Source organism: Camelus bactrianus, chromosome 5 (genome assembly GCF_048773025.1).
Source record: "Camelus bactrianus isolate YW-2024 breed Bactrian camel chromosome 5, ASM4877302v1, whole genome shotgun sequence".
Taxonomy (NCBI): domain Eukaryota; kingdom Metazoa; phylum Chordata; class Mammalia; order Artiodactyla; family Camelidae; genus Camelus; species Camelus bactrianus.
Genome location: NC_133543.1, coordinates 95,129,652 through 95,152,344, shown reverse-complemented (window position 1 = coordinate 95,152,344; position 22,693 = coordinate 95,129,652). Strand labels below are relative to the sequence as shown.

General features: G+C 38.7%; 1 protein-coding gene across 3 annotated transcripts in view; it reads right to left on the bottom strand.

Moving 5' to 3' along the window:
• The window catches only part of COL4A3 (collagen type IV alpha 3 chain), a 133,683-nt gene that overhangs the window by 18,653 nt on the left and 92,337 nt on the right, over positions 1 to 22,693 (bottom strand). For all 3 annotated transcript variants that reach the window (XM_074364411.1, XM_074364412.1, XM_045511972.2), the window contains exons 23-38: positions 22,562 to 22,657; positions 19,594 to 19,664; positions 18,622 to 18,804; positions 16,642 to 16,810; positions 14,327 to 14,419; positions 13,633 to 13,734; positions 11,745 to 11,842; positions 11,030 to 11,180; positions 10,557 to 10,670; positions 9,409 to 9,576; positions 8,046 to 8,135; positions 7,580 to 7,714; positions 3,503 to 3,601; positions 2,676 to 2,765; positions 2,211 to 2,350; positions 106 to 232 (exon numbers count right to left, since the gene is read on the bottom strand). In XM_074364411.1, coding sequence (XP_074220512.1) covers positions 106 to 232; positions 2,211 to 2,350; positions 2,676 to 2,765; positions 3,503 to 3,601; positions 7,580 to 7,714; positions 8,046 to 8,135; positions 9,409 to 9,576; positions 10,557 to 10,670; positions 11,030 to 11,180; positions 11,745 to 11,842; positions 13,633 to 13,734; positions 14,327 to 14,419; positions 16,642 to 16,810; positions 18,622 to 18,804; positions 19,594 to 19,664; positions 22,562 to 22,657 — 1,926 coding nt within the window. The remainder of the gene's footprint in view (positions 1 to 105; positions 233 to 2,210; positions 2,351 to 2,675; positions 2,766 to 3,502; positions 3,602 to 7,579; positions 7,715 to 8,045; positions 8,136 to 9,408; positions 9,577 to 10,556; positions 10,671 to 11,029; positions 11,181 to 11,744; positions 11,843 to 13,632; positions 13,735 to 14,326; positions 14,420 to 16,641; positions 16,811 to 18,621; positions 18,805 to 19,593; positions 19,665 to 22,561; positions 22,658 to 22,693) is intronic.

The window sequence follows — 22,693 nt, the reverse complement described above, 5'->3', positions numbered from 1 at the left end:
CTGTAGCAGAAAAGCCTGAATTGCTTTCTATTTACTATTCTAGGAGGCGAGGGCCATACCGAGCATCATGCTTCCAGGTTTTGGGGTTGTAAAGCCAAGGCTCACCTGGGTGGCCGGGACTTCCGGGACTCCCAGGAACTCCCTCAGGTCCAGCAGGCCCCAGATGTCCAGGGGCACCAGGCGGCCCTCTTTCTCCTTTCCTTCCCATGTCACCTGGCAATCCTGGAGCACCCTTAAATTCAGTCAAACACCTTTAAAATTCTCATATAAGCAGGATATGTGATCAGAGTTAAGTCCCAACTGTATTTGTTTGCGTTTCTTTATTTACTTATTCATTTAGCAATTCACGGGGAGCATCTGCTATGTGCCAGCACCCGGATAGCTGCTGGGAACAGGGTGGCTGCACAATTTGTGGGGTGCGCTGCAAAATGAACATGCAGCTCTCTTTAAAAACAATCAAAAGCAATTCAAGACAGAAATGGCAGAACCAAGCATGGAGTCCTTATGAGTATGGGACCTCTGTGGATACATGAGTTCTATGTCCTGTGCCCACGAAGCCAACTCTTACCACGTATATAATGGCAACCATGCACAGATAGGTGATAGACACAGTTCCTGCCTTTATGGAGCTTTAGAGACCAGGGGAGACAGATAATAATCACACATGTGCAGAATTTCAGACTGTGATGATTTACTCATGGGTGAGAAAGAAACAGATCAAATGGATGTGTGTCCTTCAAATTCTCTGCGTGCAGGTAAAAGTATGTCAATTGCGTGTAAAACAAAAGCTTTTCATATTTAATATTCATTAAATCTGTACTTTACTTTTATGATAAATCAGAACATGTGGCTATGATGATGGCTTACAAAGTCTCAACGGTGGCTGATTAAAATATTCTACTCTGCTACTAAGATTTGCCAGCATGATAAAACTAGCTCATTTTGTGTTCAATGCACAGTTTTAAAAATTTCTTCCATGGCGACCTATGAAAACTTTAAATCTAAATGAAACTATTAATTAGCTGTCAATTAAATCAAATACATTTCCTCATTCAGAAAATATCTCAGTGGAAAGAGTCTCTTTCTGTGTCTCTGAAGACCTAGTCTGAAAATAAAGAGCAAAGGAAATTTGTTTGTGCACCAAGGAATAAAGGATTACTTTCTTGGATCTTTGTGGTTTCTACAAATTTTCATTCTTGTTGTTTTATAGCTGGAGAACATGATTGGTGGAAATCTTTAGGAAAGGTGTTATTTTATTGGCCCAAAAGAGGGAGAGAAAGTTTGCTAAGTAACAATTTTAATATTTTTGGAGTCATGTACTCCTGTAAGTCTGATGAAAAATACAGACTCTCCCCCACCCCCAAAATATTTGCATCCAAACATTTTGCATTCAGTTTCAGGAGACCAGCGGGCTTCTTTGGATCCAATAGACTTCCCTAGTGTTTCATGGAATCCCACGTTAAAACCCCTTGCTTATGGGAATTTCTACTAATTATTCTCTAGTGACTTAGCTCTGGCTCCTAGTGTGTTATATGCAGAGACGTTGGAAGGAAATAAACCTGAAAAAACAACTCAGCCCCACTGAAACCTTTGGTTGCCACTTGGTTCAACATACTAGTGAGGATTTTGACATCCAATCTCTAGTTGACAGAGCACAAGCACAAGATAAAAAGCTTCTGTGTAATGCAGTAACGATACTTAAAGTTCTAAAACAAGAGTGACAAATGTATGTATCTTAAGATTTTTCCTGCTTTTTAATGATGCTCTAATTTTATTTTATTTTATGTCTTTTCTTATATTTTAATAAGACAAGTGTTTTTTAATTACAGACTTGGGAAATTTATTTTTATAAGTCTGTGTGTGATGAATCCATAGTAGAGATTGGCCACTTTGTATCACAAGAAAAACAAACATTGCCCTGTCAGCTTCTACGGGCCTGTGATCACTGCCTCCTTCTGGCAGCACACTTAAATTGCAGGGACAGTTAGGTGAAATCTCTTGGCGGCTGCAACTGGAGGGAATAAACCCAGAAGCTGAAGCTGTGTGATAGGCATCCTCAGTTGTAGAGAGAGGAAATAAAAAATAAATAACTTCCTAAAAATACAGTAATATCTTCAAATTTCCCTGCCCACAGTGAATCCAGATACTTGTTGATATTTAAAAGGGCTTACTCCATCATCAAAACATAAATACTTCAGTGGCCTATATACCTTTGGTCCTGGTGGTCCTGGCCTTGTGCCTTCTGAATAACCTGGCTCTCCCTTATCTCCTTGGAGACCAGGAATACCTGGGAGGCCTGGTCTTCCGGCTAGACCTGGGAATCCCAAGGTTCCTTTCATTCCTTTGGAACCTGAAATTTGGAAAGAAATCTGGTAAAATAAGCCAACACAGTGATCTTGGTTTTACTTCTGACCTTTGCCCAAACCACCTTTCTCTTAAGGGGCTGGTTTTTCAGAAGCACCAATGCATCAGGTAGTCTTAATGGATGATTCTTACACAATGTAAATATTTATTCTGTTCTTGCTCATGTTGTAGTTGAATATGGTGTATTTGTCTAATCTAGTTGTTTTACACTAACTTTCTACCAAGTGGAAAATCAAAATGACAGACATAAAAAATCTAGAATTGGGACCCATTGTGAGCTTGTAGACTCATAACAGGACCTAGTGTGTTACCTGGCAACCCCATGTTTCCCATGCTTCCTGGCACACCACGTGGTCCTGGCTCACCGGGATTCCCAGTGCTGCCCGGATCTCCTCTGGGGCCTTGAGAACAAAGAAATAGTCAGACGTCCTGTGTAGTTCCTTGACAAAGTAAATGCTCAACAAGTACTGGTTGCTGGCACAAATGAATGAATCCAGAGCAGCCAGACCAGCTGGTTTAGGTACTTGTTTAGCTGCCTTTATGCCTTCAATTAAGGAAGGGACTGGGGACTCAGAAAATGTAAAATTAGAGAAAGTTTGATTTTTGCCACCAGGCCTGGATTTCAAACATCCAAATCATCCTAGGACCAATATCAGCAGGAAAGAGGGCGCATCCTGTGGCCATATAGTAATAGATTTCCTAGAGCAGTATTGAAATTTCATTGCCATGCAATAAATTTCATCACTGATGTGTCACAGGGAATAGGGGGCTACTTTAATTGCTTTAAAAAATTACTCTGCAAACTCAATAACTTGCTGCAAATAGAAGGAGGTAAGTTTGAAAACCTCTAAAGCATTATCTTACTTTCTTCTACGATATGTGATGTTGTGATAAATTATAGTTTATAATATATATCAGCACTTTCAAAATAAAATTATGAGTGCAAAATAGAACGTCACGTAGGTTAATATTTTTTAGTTAATACAGGCTGACTATAATTTGGTTAAATTATGAGAAGCAAATTTCTTGAGGCAGAATTCATACTGAACCCAGTAAGTCTAGAGACACACATTTTGTTACATTTAGATCTAGGAAAACTTAACTCCTGGTATTTCTATTAGAGAATCAGCTAGTATACCTGGTGGTCCTGGTGGTCCAGGTAACCCCTGGAGTCCTTTTAAACCTGGTAAGCCTGGAATGCCTCTGTTTCCTTTTTCCCCAGGCTCTCCTGCAAATCCTAAAGTTAAAAACCATGGATCAAAAATACAGGTTAGAATTTTATCAGACATATCCATATCCCTGATTAAAATTTATGAGCCACTATTCTAATACAACATAGCATATCTGTTAAGAGCATGGGCAGATTTGAGCTTATATTTTATTTTAAAAAAGAGAATTAAATGAGATAATATGTGAAAAGCGTTAGCACAGTGCCTGGCCTGAGTTAGTTCTCAAAGAACACTAGCAGTGATCATTATATTTATACTTTAAACCAATATGTTAAGAATTAGTGGTCTAAATATAGATTTTTAAAAAATTAATGACAGAGGACCATCTACCACACTATTCTTGTCTAGGCTATTCCATCCTTAATCCATTTATTACAATCATCTACTAAGTAACTGGTATAGGGCAGACATTATTTTCTTTTATTTATCTTATTTAATCTTCACACAATCTCAGTCTATTCTTGAGCCTTTCCAGATTAGGTGTAGAGATGAGAAAACTGAGACTCTTTAAGAAGTCAACGGACTAATCTACAGTCACACCATCAATTGGTGGTAATGCTGGGATTTGACCCCAGTTCTGCAAGCCAGAAGGCTCATAAATTTCCCACAACACCATCCTACGTTCCCTAAAATACGGTTTCGATCACGTTATCCTCCTGCTCAAAAATATTCATTGAATCTCTATTGCTTACAGAGTGAACAGCGAACTCCCTTCCCTGGCACATGAGCCGCTCTGCAATCTGTCCCTGGCCTGGCTTTGCGTCTTTTCTCACCCAGATTCACTTCCCTTGGCTGTTTCCCTGCTTACATATTTATTCATTCATTCACATGCGGATTGAGTACCTAATTAATAGACAGGTCTTGTGCTGAGTACTGGAGACATAAATAAATCATGTTCCCTTCCCCAATTTTTTAGTGTTTAACTGGGGAGACAGCCAAGTAAAAAATTACCACCCAGTGGGAGGGTTTCTGTAATAGAGTTGGGCACAATATGCTACAGCGAAGAATTTTGAGAAGACGGGGATTTTTTTGTTTGTTTAGCTCAGTCTTGAAGACCAAGTGGGAGCTAGGCGGGGAGAGAAAGCATGGAATGGGACAGGATTCCACGGCAAAACAATAACACGTGCAAAGAAGTGGTGAGTGATGAAGAGTTAGAGTATTTTCTTCTGTAACCTTCTTTTTTCCATTTCTGTCCTTTATCATCACCTAAAAATATATACTGTTTAGTAAATTCATTGGCTTAAGGCTTTTTAAAGGGTTGGCAGATGACTTCCTGCAGGCCAAATTTGGCTTGAGGTTTTATGGCTGGGGAGCTAAGGATGATTTTCACATTTTTAAAGAGTTGTAAGCAAACAGACGAACAAACACCAAGGAATAATATGCAACAGGGGTCATATGTGGTCCACAAAGCCTAAGATATTTACTACCTGGCCCTGTACATAAACTGTTCACAGAACCATTACTGTCTCTTTCCCCCTCTGAGATGTTAAGTTTCCTCATGACCAGGATAAACCTCTGCTTTGTTCACCTGTGTGTTTTCAGGACATGGTACACAGCCTAGTCAATAGGTACCAAAAAATAATTGTTCAGCAGATACTAACCACTATATATAAAATAAACAACACGTTTCTACTGTATAGCACAGGGAACTATATTCAATATCTTGTTGTAACCTATAATGAAAAAGAATATGAAAAGGAATAAAAAAAATAATCATTCAGTAAACAAATATCATGTGGCTGGAGAGGCAGGCAAAGGGCAAGTAATGAGGAAACTTGTATGCCAGTCTAAGAAGCTTGAATTCTTAAAGGGAGACATGGGAAGATTTTAAGTCAACAGTATTACCTACTCATCTGAAACCTATTCACAGTTTAAATCCCCCTTCATGGAGGCTTCTTTGACTACCCTGGTTGAGGAGTTTTCTGCTTTGCTCATCTCCCACAAGGCTCACTGTCAGTGGTACCCAGCAGGCAGCAGAGAGAGGAGGCTGGGTATGGACTTTGGAACCTACTACATCAGTGTGAGTTCCCTCTCTGAACTTCCTATCAGAATGGCACTGGGTAATTTGAACTTTCCATTCCCCACCTGTAAAATGGGATCATAGCAATAGCCTACTCCTAGGGTCGTTGTGAGTATTAAATGAGTGAATATTTGTAAGACTTAAAACAGTACTTGCATGTGGGAAGTGCTTCATAGATCTTTGCTAAAATAACGTAACAGTTCTTTTTGTATTATTTATTATCTTTTTGTACACATGCCTAAATCTCCCATGCAGACTCCTTGAAGAGAGGATTACTGTGCTTTTTGTACCCTCAATATCTCTTCCACATTTGCAGTGGATGTGTTTAAGTCAGAAATTCAGATAAAGAAATGGATATTGAGATTAGAGAGGCCTAGACAGCATGATCTTTGGTGGAGGTTGTTCAGTGTTTGCTCCTTGGTTATGGGCGTAAAAAGCCAAAAGGAAACACATAGGACAGCTTCCATGTGTACTGTACTTTGCTAGAAGTATAGAAATAGTGCATGTCCTTCTCTACAGAAATTATTCTTTATTGTAAATTAGTACCCATTGTGCATTCATGATGTTAGAGCCAAATTTTCATTTTCGTAGGCACAGATATGCTGGTTATATTTTTTTCAAAATATTTGCAACACTACCTAAATCATCTAGCATAATCCAGTGAAGTGGTGTCAGACAGTTTATGAGATCTGGACTTTTGTGCCAGTATTTTTTTTTTTTTTCTATCTTGGCTTAGACTAGTTCTAGCAGAGTTTTATAAAATTTATATTATTTTCTATTTCATTGCTAAAAATGTAATGGAGTCTTCTGTTTGCACCCAGAACTAAACTATCTCTTTGATAGCAGCTTAAAGGGGGACGACCCAAAAGGACTTTACTTGCTAATTTTCCTTTAGAGAAAAAAAAAAAAAAACTGATTTTTTTTTCCCCCAAGTTGGCAAATTAGTTGGATTCAATCACTTTACAGAACCCTGGTCAAATGTCACTTCAGTGAAGTCCTTCCTTATTCTGGGAGAGACAGCTATTCAGTCTTTCCAGCTTGATCTACAGAACTCTATACAGAATTTTTAAAGCAAATGTTTACTTGGACTATAAATCCTTATATGCTTATTTGTTGAATATAATCTAATGTCTCAAAATTGATTACAAATTACTCAAAACTTGATATAGTTTTGCAATTACAAACACTTTAAAAAATTTTTTCCCTGCTATATAAGTTTGATCTGCAAATATTTAATTTTACCCAGCAATTCTCCATTTTACTAAAGTTACTTGGGATTAAATTTGATCAGGAAGACCACAAGGCAGACTTTCTTAAAATTTGATTTAATATTGGTTGTACTGATCATATTACAAAACCTGTCATAGAAAGTGTTTAAATAATGTGAAGTAGTTTGAATAGGTTTGAATTTGAGCTTAACAGCTACAGCTAATGCTTAGCAGCATTTTTAAGGCATTGATTTTTTAATCAAAATGTATTTTCTCTTTAGTAATTATTCTCCAAAAGATTCTGAGCATAAGAAGCAGTTTTTAGATGCAATCAGAAAAGTTCATCCTGGCAGTTGACAAAATATAGTAGAATTTGGGGTGGAAGTTTCTATTCCGGCCAGGGAAGTTTTTAATGTGGAATTTTCTAATGGTTTAATTTTCACCATACTTGGCAGGAAGAAGGCTTCAAGACTTAGAATTTAAAAAGTCACAAGTGACGATTTAAATGCAGCAGACCAAAATGCAGGAATAACTTAGAAATAAGTTACGCATTGAGGAGGCAACATATTACTGTTCAAGGCACACAAAACACAGTTCTAGTCCAGGCTCAGCCAGCAAATGGCTTTGGGAGCTTGGGCAGGAAATTAAACAGTGGTCCTCGCTGTTCTCGTATGTCAACTAAAGGCATTTTCCTAGATAATTTCTTAGTCCCAGAATCAGCTCTGCTGTTCTGGTTTTAAACGTAAGGCAGTCTGTACCTTCAAGTCCTGGTTCTCCTTTGTCCCCCAATAACTGGAATATTCGAGAAGGCCCATAAGTTCCCTTATCTCCTTGTTCCCCTTTGGCTCCGGGTGGTCCTCTCTCGCCCTTTACTCCTGGAATTCCAAAGCTCCCTACAAGACAGGAGTAACAACAGCAGTTCCTTAATTCTTTATGCATTCAAAGGATTCAAAAGTTAACAGAGCTTACCATAAAACAAAACAAATGGAACAAAAAGATTAACAGGGCTGAGAACTTGATAAATAGTTGCCCCCAACAGGCAGCCACATGAGGACAGTGGTATAAGCCTGTGCGGAGAAAATATCACTCTATTCAAATGGGAAAAAAGGGAATACAGAGAACTGCAAAATCACATGTCTAGTTCTCTCACAAATAGTTTCCCCTCAAGGGATAAAATATGGTTGGTTTTTCTGCTGCCAGCTGGAAGGGTGTTCTATCACTCACCCCGCGGCCCCGTGGTGCCTGGGTTCCCAGGGGGCCCCGGAGGGCCAGTGCTTCCAGGAAACCCCATCATCCCAATCACTCCCTTTTCACCTATGGAAACAATTCAACACAAAGCAGCACATATTGTAAAGAATGAGAAAAGCCAAATACACCATAAAATAAAATAAATTATACTTAGAAAGAGAGATGGAGAGAAAGAGAGAGAGTTGAAAAAATGGTTTCTGTGAATAGGAAAATAATCGTATTCGTCTAGGAGATGGGTCAGTAAACAGTCTTTTTTTACATCATGCATGTGGAAGTCATTGGTAGCAAATTACACTCAGGGATGAGAATAGAGTATGTTGAAATTTTGGAGCATTCCCTACTCCCAACCCTTGATCAATACATTTCTGTTATATTCCCTTATTTTACTTTCCTCATAGCATTTGTCTCTAGATGAACTTTGTTCTTGAATGTGTTTGTCATTGACTCCCCCACTGCTGGAGGTGGAGTCTTGTCCACTGATGTGTCTCTAGGACCTGGAGCAATGCTGGCAGGTGACAGTAGCTCAGTAATACAAATGAAAGCATAATTTGCAGATTAAGTTGTTATTCTGAGCTCCTCTCTGAAGGAGAGATCAGTGAGGTCCTTACGGCATGAGAAGACTATTGAAATATTCTCTCCCAAACATATAAACCATAAAAAGTGATAAGATAAAAAGAATTATACGGAAATATTATGAACAAATATATGACAGCAAATTATGTAATTCTGACAAAATGGACACATTTCTTAGAGAGGCACAGATTGCCAACTCAAGAAGAAATAGAAAATCTGAGCAGATCTGTAACAAGTGAAGAGATTGAACTAGTCATTTTAAACTTCCCACAGAGAAAAGCCCAGACCCAGATGACTTCACTGGTGAATTCTACCACATGTTTTAGGAATATCAATTCTTCACAAATTCTTCTAGAAAACACAAGAGGAGGAAGCACTTCCCATCATGTTCTACAAGGCCAGCATTATACCCTGATACCAAAACCAGACAAAGATATCACAAGAAAAGGAAACAGACTGGTAAATATCGCTTATAAATATGGATGCAAAGATTCTCAACAAAATACTAGCAAACACATTTTAGTAGTAATATATAAAAAGGACTGCACAGCAAAAATAGTTATACCATGAGTAATTGAGAAATGTGAGCATCTCACCGTCACCGTTTCCCCACCCCCAGCCCCCTGCAAATAATTGAGAAGAAAAGCTTATACTAAATGAGAGAAGCTTAGAGTCAAAGAGCTATGCATATCTCTAATTTATGCAGCCACTGTAAAAAGGAAGTGTGGAAAAAGAGAGAAGAAAAACAAACGCACAAAAGGGATACCTGGTAGCCCTAGAAATCCTGGATTTCCTGGATATCCTTTTGGACCAGGTAGGCCCATCTCACCTTGACGACCTGGCATTCCTGGTGGTCCAGGTTCTCCAGGAAATCCAGACCTATCCAAGCCCGGAATGCCTGGATCTCCCTCTGGCCCTGTTTCGCCTCTTCTGCCTATATACAAATGAATGAACACACAATTGCTTTTCCCACCAACTCCAGATATATTTTACGGCTATAAATATTTAGCTCTGTGATTTTGGGTAAACCACCCACTTATCTAATTGACTGACTCGGGTCCCCTTCTATATAATTCTAAGATCCCTCTGGCTTTCACATTCTGTGTTTCAATGATTCATGCAGTAATGAAAGCATAGAATTTAGATTTACTTTCTAGTCCTGCAGGCACACCTTGGGAATGCACTTTATGGCCGTGGTCAGTCTCCAACCTGCAGGATTCACACAGAGCCACTCACGTGAAGGCAAGCTAGCAGATGCTTCTGGAAGCAGTTTAACAGCACCACTACAACAATTAACGTTGTGGCCAAAATTTTGTTTGTGAGCATATAAGAAGTATGATAGATGAGTTCTAAAGGGTTTTTTTTTCTCCAGAAATAGTTCACGGATCTGGTTGAGAGGAGCCAGAAAGATAGTAAGTTCCCACGACCACCTGGCCTTCATAATTTAGATGTACTTTCCTATACTTTCTTTTATGTTGCTTGTAAAGCAACCAACTATGTATTTTAGTTTATAACTTGTAAACATGTATCTTTGCGTACATTCACTCTGTTTCAATAATAAGGATAAATTTACCACTCTAAGATACCTATGAAAGAATTAAAAGTAAAACTTTTTTGAGAGTGTCTATATGTATGTAAATATACCTTTGTATATATCTTCAGTGTTCATATTTTCTCTCATATAAGACACAAGCCAGTTTTAGTATAGTAATTTCAGGTCTGTTACTCTATAAATAGTACTCACTGCAACAGATCCATGACAGCAGGGTTTTGTTTCTGCAATAACTTTTCTTACTGAACAGTGGTCAGGACTTGTTGCTGGACAGTTCTCATGTTAAGCAGCAAAGCTCAGAGCATGCTCAGAGTCCCATGTCACCTGCCTGCCTGGTGACTGGTTTCAAGGACCTCCCCTACCTTGTTGCCCTTTCAGTCCATTTAAGCCTGGAAGTCCTTGGGCTCCCCTGGGACCTTCTGTGCACTTTCCTGGGAGTCCTCTTTCTCCAGGTGGTCCAGTCTGCCCTGGATCCCCTGCAAAACAGAGTCCAAGAACACAATCAGGTGACAAAACCCAAGGTCCTAGTGTTGCTATCCCAATCGTTTTCCTATAACTTTCGCCTCTGAATGGAACCTCTATTCAGTACCATTTCTGTGCCATATAGAGGACATTAAAAACGAAAGAAGGAAGAAAGGGAGAAAGAGGGAACAAAGGTAGGGTAGCAATGGAATGGAAAGTTGAACGGGAAAATAATTAAGCCTTTCAGATTCTGTCTATTGAACAAGCAGTTTGCTTGAGAAAAATTCCTCACCCCTACAGCACCTACACATTCAATCTGCAGCGTTTTAGCTGAGCTCACAGTGGAGAAAAGTAATCACACTTGCTGTTGTACCTCGTGGTCCATCAAGCCCTCCAGTTCCTGGAATTCCAGGGAGACCTGGAAGTCCAGGGAGTCCAGTTTCTCCATTTTCCCCAGGGTTGCCTCTTTCTCCTGGCAAACCTGGCGGTCCTGGTTCTCCAGGTATGGCTAGTCCTGGTTCTCCCTATATCACAGAAATTATGTTAGTTTTACTGTATCATGCTTCCAAACCCTTACTGACTGTCGACTATTGGTCTTTAGGGCTATTTACTTGAAAATAATGTCTCCCTAACGGAAGTTCTATGTCCCTTTTGCAAAGTCTCCACCACTCCATCCATTTTCCTTTTTTAATTCTAGTTGCTACCTTTTCTATAAAGTTAGGCTTAATAATTCGGCAGAGCCTCTACTTTTTCAGAATGTAGAGTTTTCTGTAAACAGTCTAGTTGCCTCTCCTTTTGACAGTTTTTCTCATATCTACCTATGTTTCTTTCTAGCTTTCTCCCATTTTAAATACTCTGAATGTTTCTGAAAATTAAGGAAGAAATAGAAAGGCAAACTGGTCTTCTTACACCTTCTATTCTCCTTTCTAAAGGGGAGGAATAGTTCAGAGAAACGTGAAAATTTCAGTATCATCATCATCACCATCTACAAATATGTTGATAATTTCTACACACAGAGCATCCTAACTGGCTGGCTGTAAACACCCCTCCCCTCCCCCACATCAATCTGAATCTTAACTATTGAAGACCTTGACTCCTGGGAGGCCTGGCTCTCCAGGTAACCCGGGCTTTCCCATTTCTCCAGGACAACCTGGGGATCCTTTTGTTCCTGGGAAACCTCGGTCTCCTACAGAGAAAAAAATAACAAAGGTTGTAAGATGAGTCATAAAAGTAGTATCTCTCTTTCTCATCTAATGTTGTTATGAGTCAAGGAGCTTTAGATGTTTTTAAAAAAGTCTTAATGATGAGAAATCAATGGCTAAATTAGCGATTTAAAAAATTCAATTCCAAATCAGATTACATTGGTTCCCAATTTTAAAAATTACCTTCTCCATTTTTTGTTGGTTAGCCCACTAAATTTTGATTCAGCAATTCTTTAAACCACTGATACTGCTTGATTTGGCTGCCTTTTTTTTTCTTTTTTGAAAGTGTATTCTACACACAGTGTACAGCCAAATGAATTTCCACATGTGTGTTTATATCCAGGCAAGCATGACCTAGATTACGATATAAAGCACTTCCAGCACCCGGGTAAGCTTTCTCAACACAGGTTGCTCAAGAGAATTACTTCGCAATACTCTACAGCAGCCACTGAAGGTAATAAATTAAATTTCTCTTATGCATCTATAATAGGAGAGCTGAGAAAGGAGTAACACATATCTTTTTTTTTTTTTTTTTTTTGATCTGTGTTTCAAAAGAGGAAAGCCTTGTGGAGCAAAGCTACGTTAAGAGAGTTCTTTTGTGCCCCCAGTCTGATGAATTTTAAATTCACAGTTATTTCATGGGATTCATTTAGACTCAATTAGGAAATTTTGAATCTCTACATTCAAGGAGTTCTGGTTCTATAATTTATAGTCTTCTTCCAGAAGGTGAATCCGTAGGGTTACAAGCTAAGGTGCAATTTCTCCATGAAGAGTCCAAGAAGCACTAGGCAAAAGCATGGACCAGGCTGCATTATTTCAGAGATCACTGGGAAGAAATCTAAGAAACTAGAGTCAGTGCCATTTTTGGGACCCCATGAGAAATGTGCTTATGTTTTCTCAAGGTATTTTTAATTTCTTCTTTGAATTCATCATTGACCCATTGGTTTTTTAGTAGCATGTTGTTTAGTCTCCAGGCAGTCATTTCTTTTTTTCTTTCATTTTTCTTACTGTGGTTGATGATTGTGTTTTCTATTTCAAATACTCATAAACTGAGATCAGTATTCCCATATCTGGGCAGAACTGATGTATGATAAATATCGATACATATTAATCTAGGAGGTGAAGCACCAAATAATGGATTATATTTGAACAAACACTTTAAGTAATATTGAAGTAAACATGAAATTATTACAAAGTCTGAGGTTCTATGGGACAATCTAGGGACCAAGATTACTCATATGTCATCCTGGATAGGACTTTGATGCATTTGTCAGCAGGGAGCTTCAAATTATTGTTTGAATTCTCAGCATCTGGATTTTTTGGAGGAAAAATAGAAGGAAAATAACTTCTATAATTTATTTTGGAGTACAGAAGGAAATCAGCCATTTGTGATTTAATAGTTCTTTTTTTATTATAAAAGAAATTATAAAGTGAAGAAATGTATAAATGTACAAAGTACAGACATCTATTAAGATGAATAAATTCCTCATAATCCCACAACTTTATAGAAGAATCACCATTACCATTTTCATGAGTTTCCTTCCAGTTTTTTTTTCTACACACTTTAAAATAAATGATTGAGATGAATTTGCATAAATCAACGTGAATTCTTCCTTTCTGCTAAAAATTATTTTAAGGTTTTCTTCCCTTTAAGGCTGGGAGAAAATATTATTTTAAAGGATTTAATAGGTATTTCCTATGTTATTCATTATATGTATTTCTATTTTATAAATATCGACAATGAACTTTATGTTTAAAATTTTTTAAAATTTACCCTTAGGTCCAGGAGGCCCAGGAAATCCAATTCCTGGAATTCCTGGTTCACCATCAGGCCCAGGAAGACCTGAGGCACATCTTCCTGTGGATCCAGGGATACCTTAAAAACACACATACAGCCACATCAGCAACTTCCCTTTATTTTGCTTTAAAACAAAATGTTTGTTTCTGTGTCATCCCAGACCTTTTTGGAAATTAAGAAACAACTGTAACATAAACCCAACTTCCTTCCCATTTCTATCCAATGGACTAACCATTAGGAGGTGTAAATAATTTTGAAAATACAATTGAACTCCTAAAAAGAAATATTCTCGATATCTTGAACTATATCAGTCTCCCTCCGTGAATGCGAAGTTAAGTTTTAGATCACGTTGGCAAAGAAGTTAAGTTTTCAAATGAGGAAGCCGTGGGAACTATCTTAGCCCACATTCCTTGCTCCTCCCCTGAAAATCCACGGAGATTGTTCTGCTCTCCAATTCCTCATAAGTAACTGTATTGACTGTCTTTTGGAATTAGAAGCACCAGTGGGAATCATTTGGGTAACCACCCTGTCTGTTGGCTTGCTCCCTCTGGCTTGTGGTCTTATTTGGAGCCAATGAATGTATTTTTTCCTTATAACAGGAGGGTTATAACCAGGAGAGTCAGGGTACCATCTGATGCTATGCACCCGACGTGGCAAAGGGGATACTCACCAGGTGGACCTTGGGGGCCAGCACGGCCGGGGGGGCCAGGAGGTCCTGGTGGCCCTGGGACTGGTGTTGAAATACCAAGTTCTCCCTTAGGACCTTAAGAAAATTTGTAATCGTAAGATTGGTCTGCATATTGAAGCTTTTCTTTGTTTAGAAGGAGAAAATTTGATTATAAGGAGTTTGTGAATATACCTCAAGGAACATAAAACAAAGTCTGTTTCCACAGGCTTCAAAACTGAATTAAAGACAGCCAGTTCACAAGAACGTTTTTATTCAACTGACAAATATGTACAAGCGTCCGTTATTGTCTAAGCCTTGTTTTAATTAATAGCTCAACATGCTGGTCTATCGAAAGCCTTCTTTTTAAAAGGCAATACTGTGGACTTCAGCCTAAAAGTTGGTGACTACTGGTAGGATATTTATTTATTGGGTGACTAGTTTCCACAGCAAAGAAGGAGGGTAAATTGAACAAGACGCGAAGTGTGGTCTGACAAGCTGATCTGGGCTGCGAACTTGGGCGTGTTTTCTGCCCTCTCTAAGATCCTCATGCATTGAGGAAATAACACCAGCCTTGCTGGTAAAGATTTGCGATAATGTTCTGACCGCAGTGACCCAAATTAGAAACATGTTAATGATTAGTATTGTCCCTATATTCATACAGTCATACGAAAAAATAGGTTAACGGTAGTGTGATGGGGAAAATTTGATGATAATATATTTTATGACAATGGAGTCCTTTACTAAAGATTCACAGTTATAATGAACAGAAGAGGATTTGGGGGAGGGTATAGTGTAGTGGTGGAGAGCCTGCCTAGCACGCAGGAGGTCCTGGGTTCAATCCCCCGTACCTCCATTTAAATAAATAAATAAATGAACTTAATGATCTCCCCTCCTCACCAGAAAGAAAAAAATATATAAAAAATTTTTTAAAAAGAAGAGGATTTGAAGATGGATTAGAAGAGGGTTAGTAAACTTTTTCAGTAAAGGGTCAGATAGTAATAATAGACTTTATGGTTCAGATGGTCTCTGCTATCCCAGTGTAAGAGTAGCCAGGAATAGTATGTACATAAATGAGCATAGCTATGTGCCAATAAAACTTTATTTATGGACACTGGAACAAATTTCATGTAATTTTCACAGTCACAAGATAGTATCCAAAAGTTTTTTTCCAATCGTTTAAAAATATAAAAACCGATCTTAGCTTGGGGGCTATACACAAGTAGGCAGTGACTGGATTTGGACTGTGGGCTGCCATAGTTTGGTGGTCCCTGGGTTAGAACAGCAGCCTCAAAGGTAAGGGACGGGAGAAAAATATATATGCATGTAAAATCATAAAATAAGCTTTATATACATGTATGGACAGAAATGCATGCATCCAATTGATAATATACAGTTGACCCTTGAATAACATGGGTTTGAACTGCACGGGTCCACTCATCCACGGATTTTTGTCAACAGTAAATAGTACTGCTTGATGCACCTGTGGATGCAGAACCAGGGAGATGGAGGACCTGCATACATGGAAGAACCGCATACAGGGAGGGCCAACTATAAGTTACACATGTGGAAAGTTGGCACCCCTAACCCTCATGTTGTTCAAGGGTCAACTGTATGTTGACCTACTATGGGGATATGCACTTAAAATTTTTTATTGGTGAAGGATGTTATAAAAAGATTTGAAGACCACTAGTTTCCTGGGTCTCACCCTTTAAAGTGATTTTAGAAATAAAAAAATGACCATGGTAGCATTATTTGTTTAAAAATGTCAGTAACATGAAATTCTCATCTTCAGCCATGTTCTCCACCACAGATAAACACTGAGGATCAGAGCCATCCAGAATCCCTCAACTCAGTGCACATGGATCCCCAAAGTTACCAGACTTTAACATCAAAGCAACTTTTCTTCATTTGTCTTAGATATTTTGAAGTTTTGTTTATAAACCATTTATTAGGTTCTGGATCAAAAAGAACAAATAACATGAATGAGCCCTGTGGTCAGGAAGGTTTTTGCCTCCCCTTGGTTTATCATAACTGACTTCCACGCATCTCTTAGGATCTGTTAATTCCATGTACTTATATCAGTAATGGATATAGACCATCCTAGGAAATTTCATCTGAATTGCTCAGTAACAGGGGAAAAAATGGATTTTCTCTAACATACCCTACATGTTCTTTCCTAGTATCTACAAGTTGACCTAGTCTACTTATTAGAAGCAAATTTCTATAAATTTCATTCATATTTTAAGGGAGTTTCACTACCTCTAGGAACCATCAACCCACTCCATAGGAAAACAGGACTGGAAAGAAAACTAACCAACCGGCTTCTCCAGGTGGTCCAGGGACTCCAGGAAGTCCTTGGGCGCCCTTGGGACCAGGCTCTCCCTGAGGTCCATAGTCTGATGGTCCAGCCCGTCCTGTGGGTCCTGGGGACCCAGGAATGCCAGGATCCCCTGGAAGGCCCCGGTCCCCCTTCTCACCACTCAGGGCCTGTGACAATAGGAATATGTTTGGATAGTGATTTATCCAGTATCTCCTTACACAGGTTAATCTCACCATGAATCTGAATACCAGTTAGGATGTCACTGAGATCTTGAATCGAAAGCAATTGTTATTTGAAGGGCATTGTTACTCAAATAAGAACAGTGATGATGCTTGCTGTTTTGCGACCTTTGGAATCCAGCAACATTTCATTAACTCTCTTGAGATCCACCTGAGATGTCCTACAGTGGGGTGCCACGCAAGTGGTAACAGCCCTGAAAACTTAGCTCAAACTGGCCAACAATTCAAACGGCATTAAAGGTGACATTCACGTTAATGGCACATTTCTAAAATAAAACTAGTACAACAAAACTTTATTTGACTGGTTTTCACCAGGTATTTTCATTACAGAGGAGATATTCTATCCGTATTAATTGTTTCTCATAAAATATCTTTTTGTTGTTGCTAATTTCATGGTCTGTAGCTTTGAAAATGAGTTGTCTATTTTAAAGAAGTTGAATTTGACAAAATAATCGAAATTCCGCTTCCTCCCCAACATGGCCGCAACTAATAAATTTGAATGGATTTTTCATTGTTCAATATCAATGGATGGCAAAGTGGTCCGTCCTTTATGATGGCAGCCACAAGACTGAAATCAGTTCCTTGATTTTCTCTCACTTTCTGGGGCATCTTTACCAGAACTAATAAAAAAAATTAGGAAGATGCAGACAGGAGCATCATATGAACTGTGTTAATACTAGACCAAAAGAATTCCAGATTCCCTCTTGAAGCATAACTGCCATCTGGAGGGCAGCCTGGCAGTTGACCGAAGGAGAGTCTGAAACATTGGCCCTGCTAGCTGCTCCCAGCCAAAAAGTGCTTTGTAGTCAAAAAGGTTTAGGAGAGACGGCCTATCCTGTCCACATTCTGGGGAGTCACAATTCATATTCTCATATTAAAGGGTCTGTGAATGAATCTTTAAATTTGTTTGCCAAGTTTCCCTGATCGAGATGGAACCTTTTTTACTGGATGACACTGAGTAACCCTGGGAAACACTGGTATTTCATAAACAGGCTGGGCAGCACACCCTGCAAACTTCTCATATGTGATGGGGGTTCAGCCTCTGTCGCTATGGTGTTTAAAAAAAGATCCTGGTAGGAACCTCTTACTTGAACATGTGAGAGATTCTATCCCATGAAAAGAAACAGAATTTACATAAGCTTAAAAACTGTAAATGACAAAACATCTGATCTTTTTATTTGACTGCCCTAAAAATTGTGTCCTTTGATGCATTTATTTTTTCTTAAGAGAATCAACATTGTCCTCAAAATGTGGACTAAAACTTTCCATTGTTCATCATTTTCAGAACTTCCCTATAAACTCATTTGATATAAATGTGAAATTGTAATTTGTGTATCAGTCAAGGTCATTACCAACATAGAATCTTATGTGGGCTAAAAAAACCACATTGAGTGCTACCTATTTATTTTGTCAAAATACTATAAATATTCAGGTTATTACTGCTCATTTGAAAATGCCTTGGGGGTAGGGTTAGTTCAGTGGTAGAGTTTCTGCTTAGCATGCACAAGGTCCTGCGTCCAATCTCCCATACCTCCACTAAGAAATAAATAAATAAATCTAATTACCTCCCCCACCAAAAATATTTTTTGAAAAATTAAGGAAAAAGAAAATGCCTCATCCTGCAGTTAAAGGGATGAACTGTGCTGAATGGCCAATGATTTTTCAAAAGGAAATGATTGTAACTTCAGAGCCCTTCATTCGTAGGGAAGATAATTTGAAAAAAGTTACTAGACACCAACCGGTTCTCCTTTAGGTCCTGGTAATCCTTTTACTCCTGGAGTCCCAGGAATTCCATCCAAGCCCTTTCTTCCAGGATGTCCTCGGAGCCCTGGATCCCCTGGGGCTCCCACTTGTCCCTCTGGCTGAGATGTTTCACCTTTTTCTCCTTTAAGTCCTGGATGACCCTGAGCACCCGGGAACCCCTAGGGTGGTACAGAAATGAGTCTGCATTGCATTTGGGTACAGTTGTTCTTGTGTCAATCTTAAAAAAAAAAAAAAGGTCAACAAGAACTTTTCAATTTTAATGAATACAATTTTTTTCCCACTTTTTTTTGGCCCACAAATATAATGTCAAGCTTTTTAGCTCTTTTGCTTTGTTTTTGCTTCCAAAATTATATAAAAAAAATTCAGTTAGTACAATTCAATGCAATATATATGATAATATAATTCAATATGATAAGACTATCATCATAATTGAGATTATGTTAGAATATTGGTAAATTTTAAAATTCATCTATGTATAATTCGATTTAAATATAGTTATCCAAATAAAACTTTCTGATTTTAATTTTTTAACAACCTTACTGAAGTATAATTTACATATTATAGAATGAATCCTTGTAAGAATATAATTCAATAATTTTTTATTAAATTTACACATTTATGCCATGTTCCCCACTTTCCAGTGTTAAAACTTTTCCACCACTCTTCAAAATCCCCTCAAATCTATCTGTAGTCCATCCCTGTTCTCAACCTCACCCTCAGGCAAGTACAGATTTGGTTTTTCTCTTTGATACCATTTAAAATGCTTATAAATTAATTGATTCATACACACATCATTCATATATTAATTTAATCAACAAAATTAAGTGCTTTAATTTTAAGAACACCTTACCAGGCAGCAAACTGACAACCTATATTGGATGCAATCCTATTTCCCAACTCCTCCATTTTCTAAATTGAAACTAAAGCTCCAAACCATGAAATCTTACTGGAAATCCTGGAGGACCCGTACTTCCTGGGTCTCCGGGGCTTCCTTTAATGCCAGCTGCCCCTTGTTCTCCTGCAAAGCAGTGAATTATTAAGCATTCATTGAACACAAACTCTGAGTAGCCAGGGTAATGCAGAGTGCGAAACAAATACGGTGTTTTCTTCTGAGGAAAGAGAGACAATTTCTATCTTAAAACACACAGTGCAAGATGAGAATGGGAGTAAATTACAAGAATAAAGGATAATGTACAAAACAAGAACACTTAAACTTTAGCTTCTTAAAATTCTTGTCTTTATAATTTTATGGAGATACTTTTATTTTTTCCAATGATAAAAGTAATGGATGTTCATTGAAAAAAAATTATACAGAAAGAAGAAAAACCAAGCATATATCTACCAGAAGACAATATTTGCTAAAAATTTCATGTGTATTACTCATAAAATTTAATACCCATAAACTCACAGGACTTAAATATACACTTTTTTTTGAATCATACTATACATATGTCAATAAATATAGATTTATAGGTTCACTTTAAATGGCTGCATGGTAGCTTATTGTGTGCATGAAGCATCATTTATTCAGCTAATAGTTATCTGTAGGCATTTCAATGGTTTTATTCAATTTTAGCTGTTGTAAACAATGCTTTGGTATGTATCTCTGGATATTTACTTCCGTAAATTTATCCAATGATCTCCTTTACCATAAATTCCTAAAAGTGTAACTGCAGGTCCAAACAGGTACAAAACTTTCTAAGGCTTTGGATATCTGTGCCAAATTGCTTTTTACTGTACAATTTAATACTTCCTCTAGGTATTTAAATCTTTGTATAAATGATCCCTTTAGAGGATCTTTTGGCTGGATCTCAGGTCAGCTTATTAACAAAGGTTTATTCAGATTTTATTTGTTGCAAGGTTTGAGCCAAGCAAAATTTTAATACTAATCCAAACAGTTTTACTGCATATGTATTGTCTTTGAGCTCTAGCTGTAGCATCCCAAACATCAGGAAACCAAGGAAAATTCAGCAATGCAACTGCCTGGATGTTCAGCCTCAGCAAGCTGCTCACCTGCATCCTTAGCTTTGGACCAGATGACTTTATTTTTATTCTTTCCTTATCGCCCTCCCTCCCTTTTAGTTTTTGTTTTAACTTGGGTGCTGACCAGGAGCACCTTCTCTCTCAGGCCTGCCTCAGGGAGTCAGTGGGCAGTGACTGCAAAGTAACCACAGTGTTTATGAAGAAGTGGGTAGGATTTGAGGGTGACAGAGGATCCATGCCCTAAGGTATGTCCTCTGTTGGCTGGCCATGTGCCTGCAGCTGCCACCATCAGCCTTTCTTCTTTGGACTGACATCCAGCCTCCCTGAAGACCCCGTGTCCTTGCAAACGTCTGCTGGATAATGGTAACATGCAAATATGCCCTAATCTCTATGTTGCCAGGTAGAGCTTTGGATTAATTTGGCTCAAAGGGCAGCCCTGGCATAGCAATTAAGGGATGCCAGGGTAAAGGGCGAGAGCATGTCTCCAGAGGAGTGTCTGGATGGGAGCCCAGGCTCTACCACTTATCAGCTATGTCATCTTATGCCTCAGTTGCCTCATCTGTCAAATGGGGTCAATGAGAGCACTTACTTCTAGGTCTGACATGAGGAATAAGGGACAGAGGCACACTGACACTAGAAGAGTGCCTAGCGCACTGACCAAGAGCTCTTAACTCGAGCTCTCATGGGCTAAGAGAAATAATTTGATGATAGTGGGTGTCTGTAGACCAAGGTGCCAATGGCAGAATCTAGACTGTGTGTGACACCATGTGAGAGGTGGCCCCAAAGGCAAAGGAACCCAGATAATAAAATGAAGACTTTTTCTACTTCAAGAGTATGTCCATGGCCAGATCTGTGACCGGGGAAGGGGGAGGTAGGACCGTAGAGGCAGCGACAGCCTGGAGCAAGTGTTGGGGTGGAGAGTCCTGGGCTGGTACCTAGGTCGACAAATGATACGCCATATGTTTTATTTGGGCCTAAGAATATGGGGCTATGAAATGTTTTTCTCTTCAAAAATTGATGATGATGATTATTTTTTTTTTCAAATTTCAAGGTTTATTTAGCACCGTCTCATTTACAATATACTTGAGACCTCAGACAAGCCTTCATCCAGTGTTTTTTGTTTGTTTGTTTTTTTGTTTTTGCTTTTCCAAGTCCAAACTCCCATTCTTAATTCACTTTTTTAAAAGCTATTTTTTCCCATTAAAAAAATTGAAATATAGTTGATTTATAATGTTGTATTAGTTTCTAGTATATGGATAATATTTTTTAAAAACATGAGATTTTAGATAAAAATCCCAATTTTATTATTCTCATGAAAAATTGGAAGATTTATTAATACAGGACCTAAAATGCTGTGAAGGAACAGCAGGCTGGAGCTGAGTGCCTGGCAGCCCCTCTGGTTTACTGCAGTCCTCACCACCCCCTGTTGTCCCCAGCATGGAGACCATTGGTGGACTTAGTTATAGCACTTATAGGGTTAAGAAGATTCTGAAACAGTTTATAGGCCCATGATGGACTCTAAAGGGGAGACATGAAAAAATGAACTGAGAAAGGGTTTGTCTCTTGAAAAAAAACAAAAGAATGGGAGAGAGCTCATTTCTTTGTGGAAGAAAAATGTGGTGCATGTTTGGCATGGCTGCTTTACTCCTCCAAGTTACTCGCTGATGCCCCGTAGGAATCCGAGTTTACAGTTCCTGGATAACACAGTGGTTTGCTAGAATTCAGGAACTAAAATGGAATAGGGGGAAGCGCCAGTTTTTATGGGATTTTTGGTTTACCTTGCGTTCACAGAGTATGATTTTGAAAATCTCCCTCCAAGTTCATGTGAACCACATCCTGACATCGAGCAATCAGATGCCCTTCTTTTTTTTCTGCCCAGTGAGTCGACCCTTTTTGTATTTGCGAAAACTCTTCTGTGCAAATGGTCTGTACCTGGGATTCCTTTTACGCCATCCAACCCTGGCAATCCTGGGGGACCCGGAGGCCCTGGGACATAAGGACACTGTGTGCACAAGAGGCCTGGTTCCCCTGCAATGAGAGCACAACTTGTATGAAACACAGACA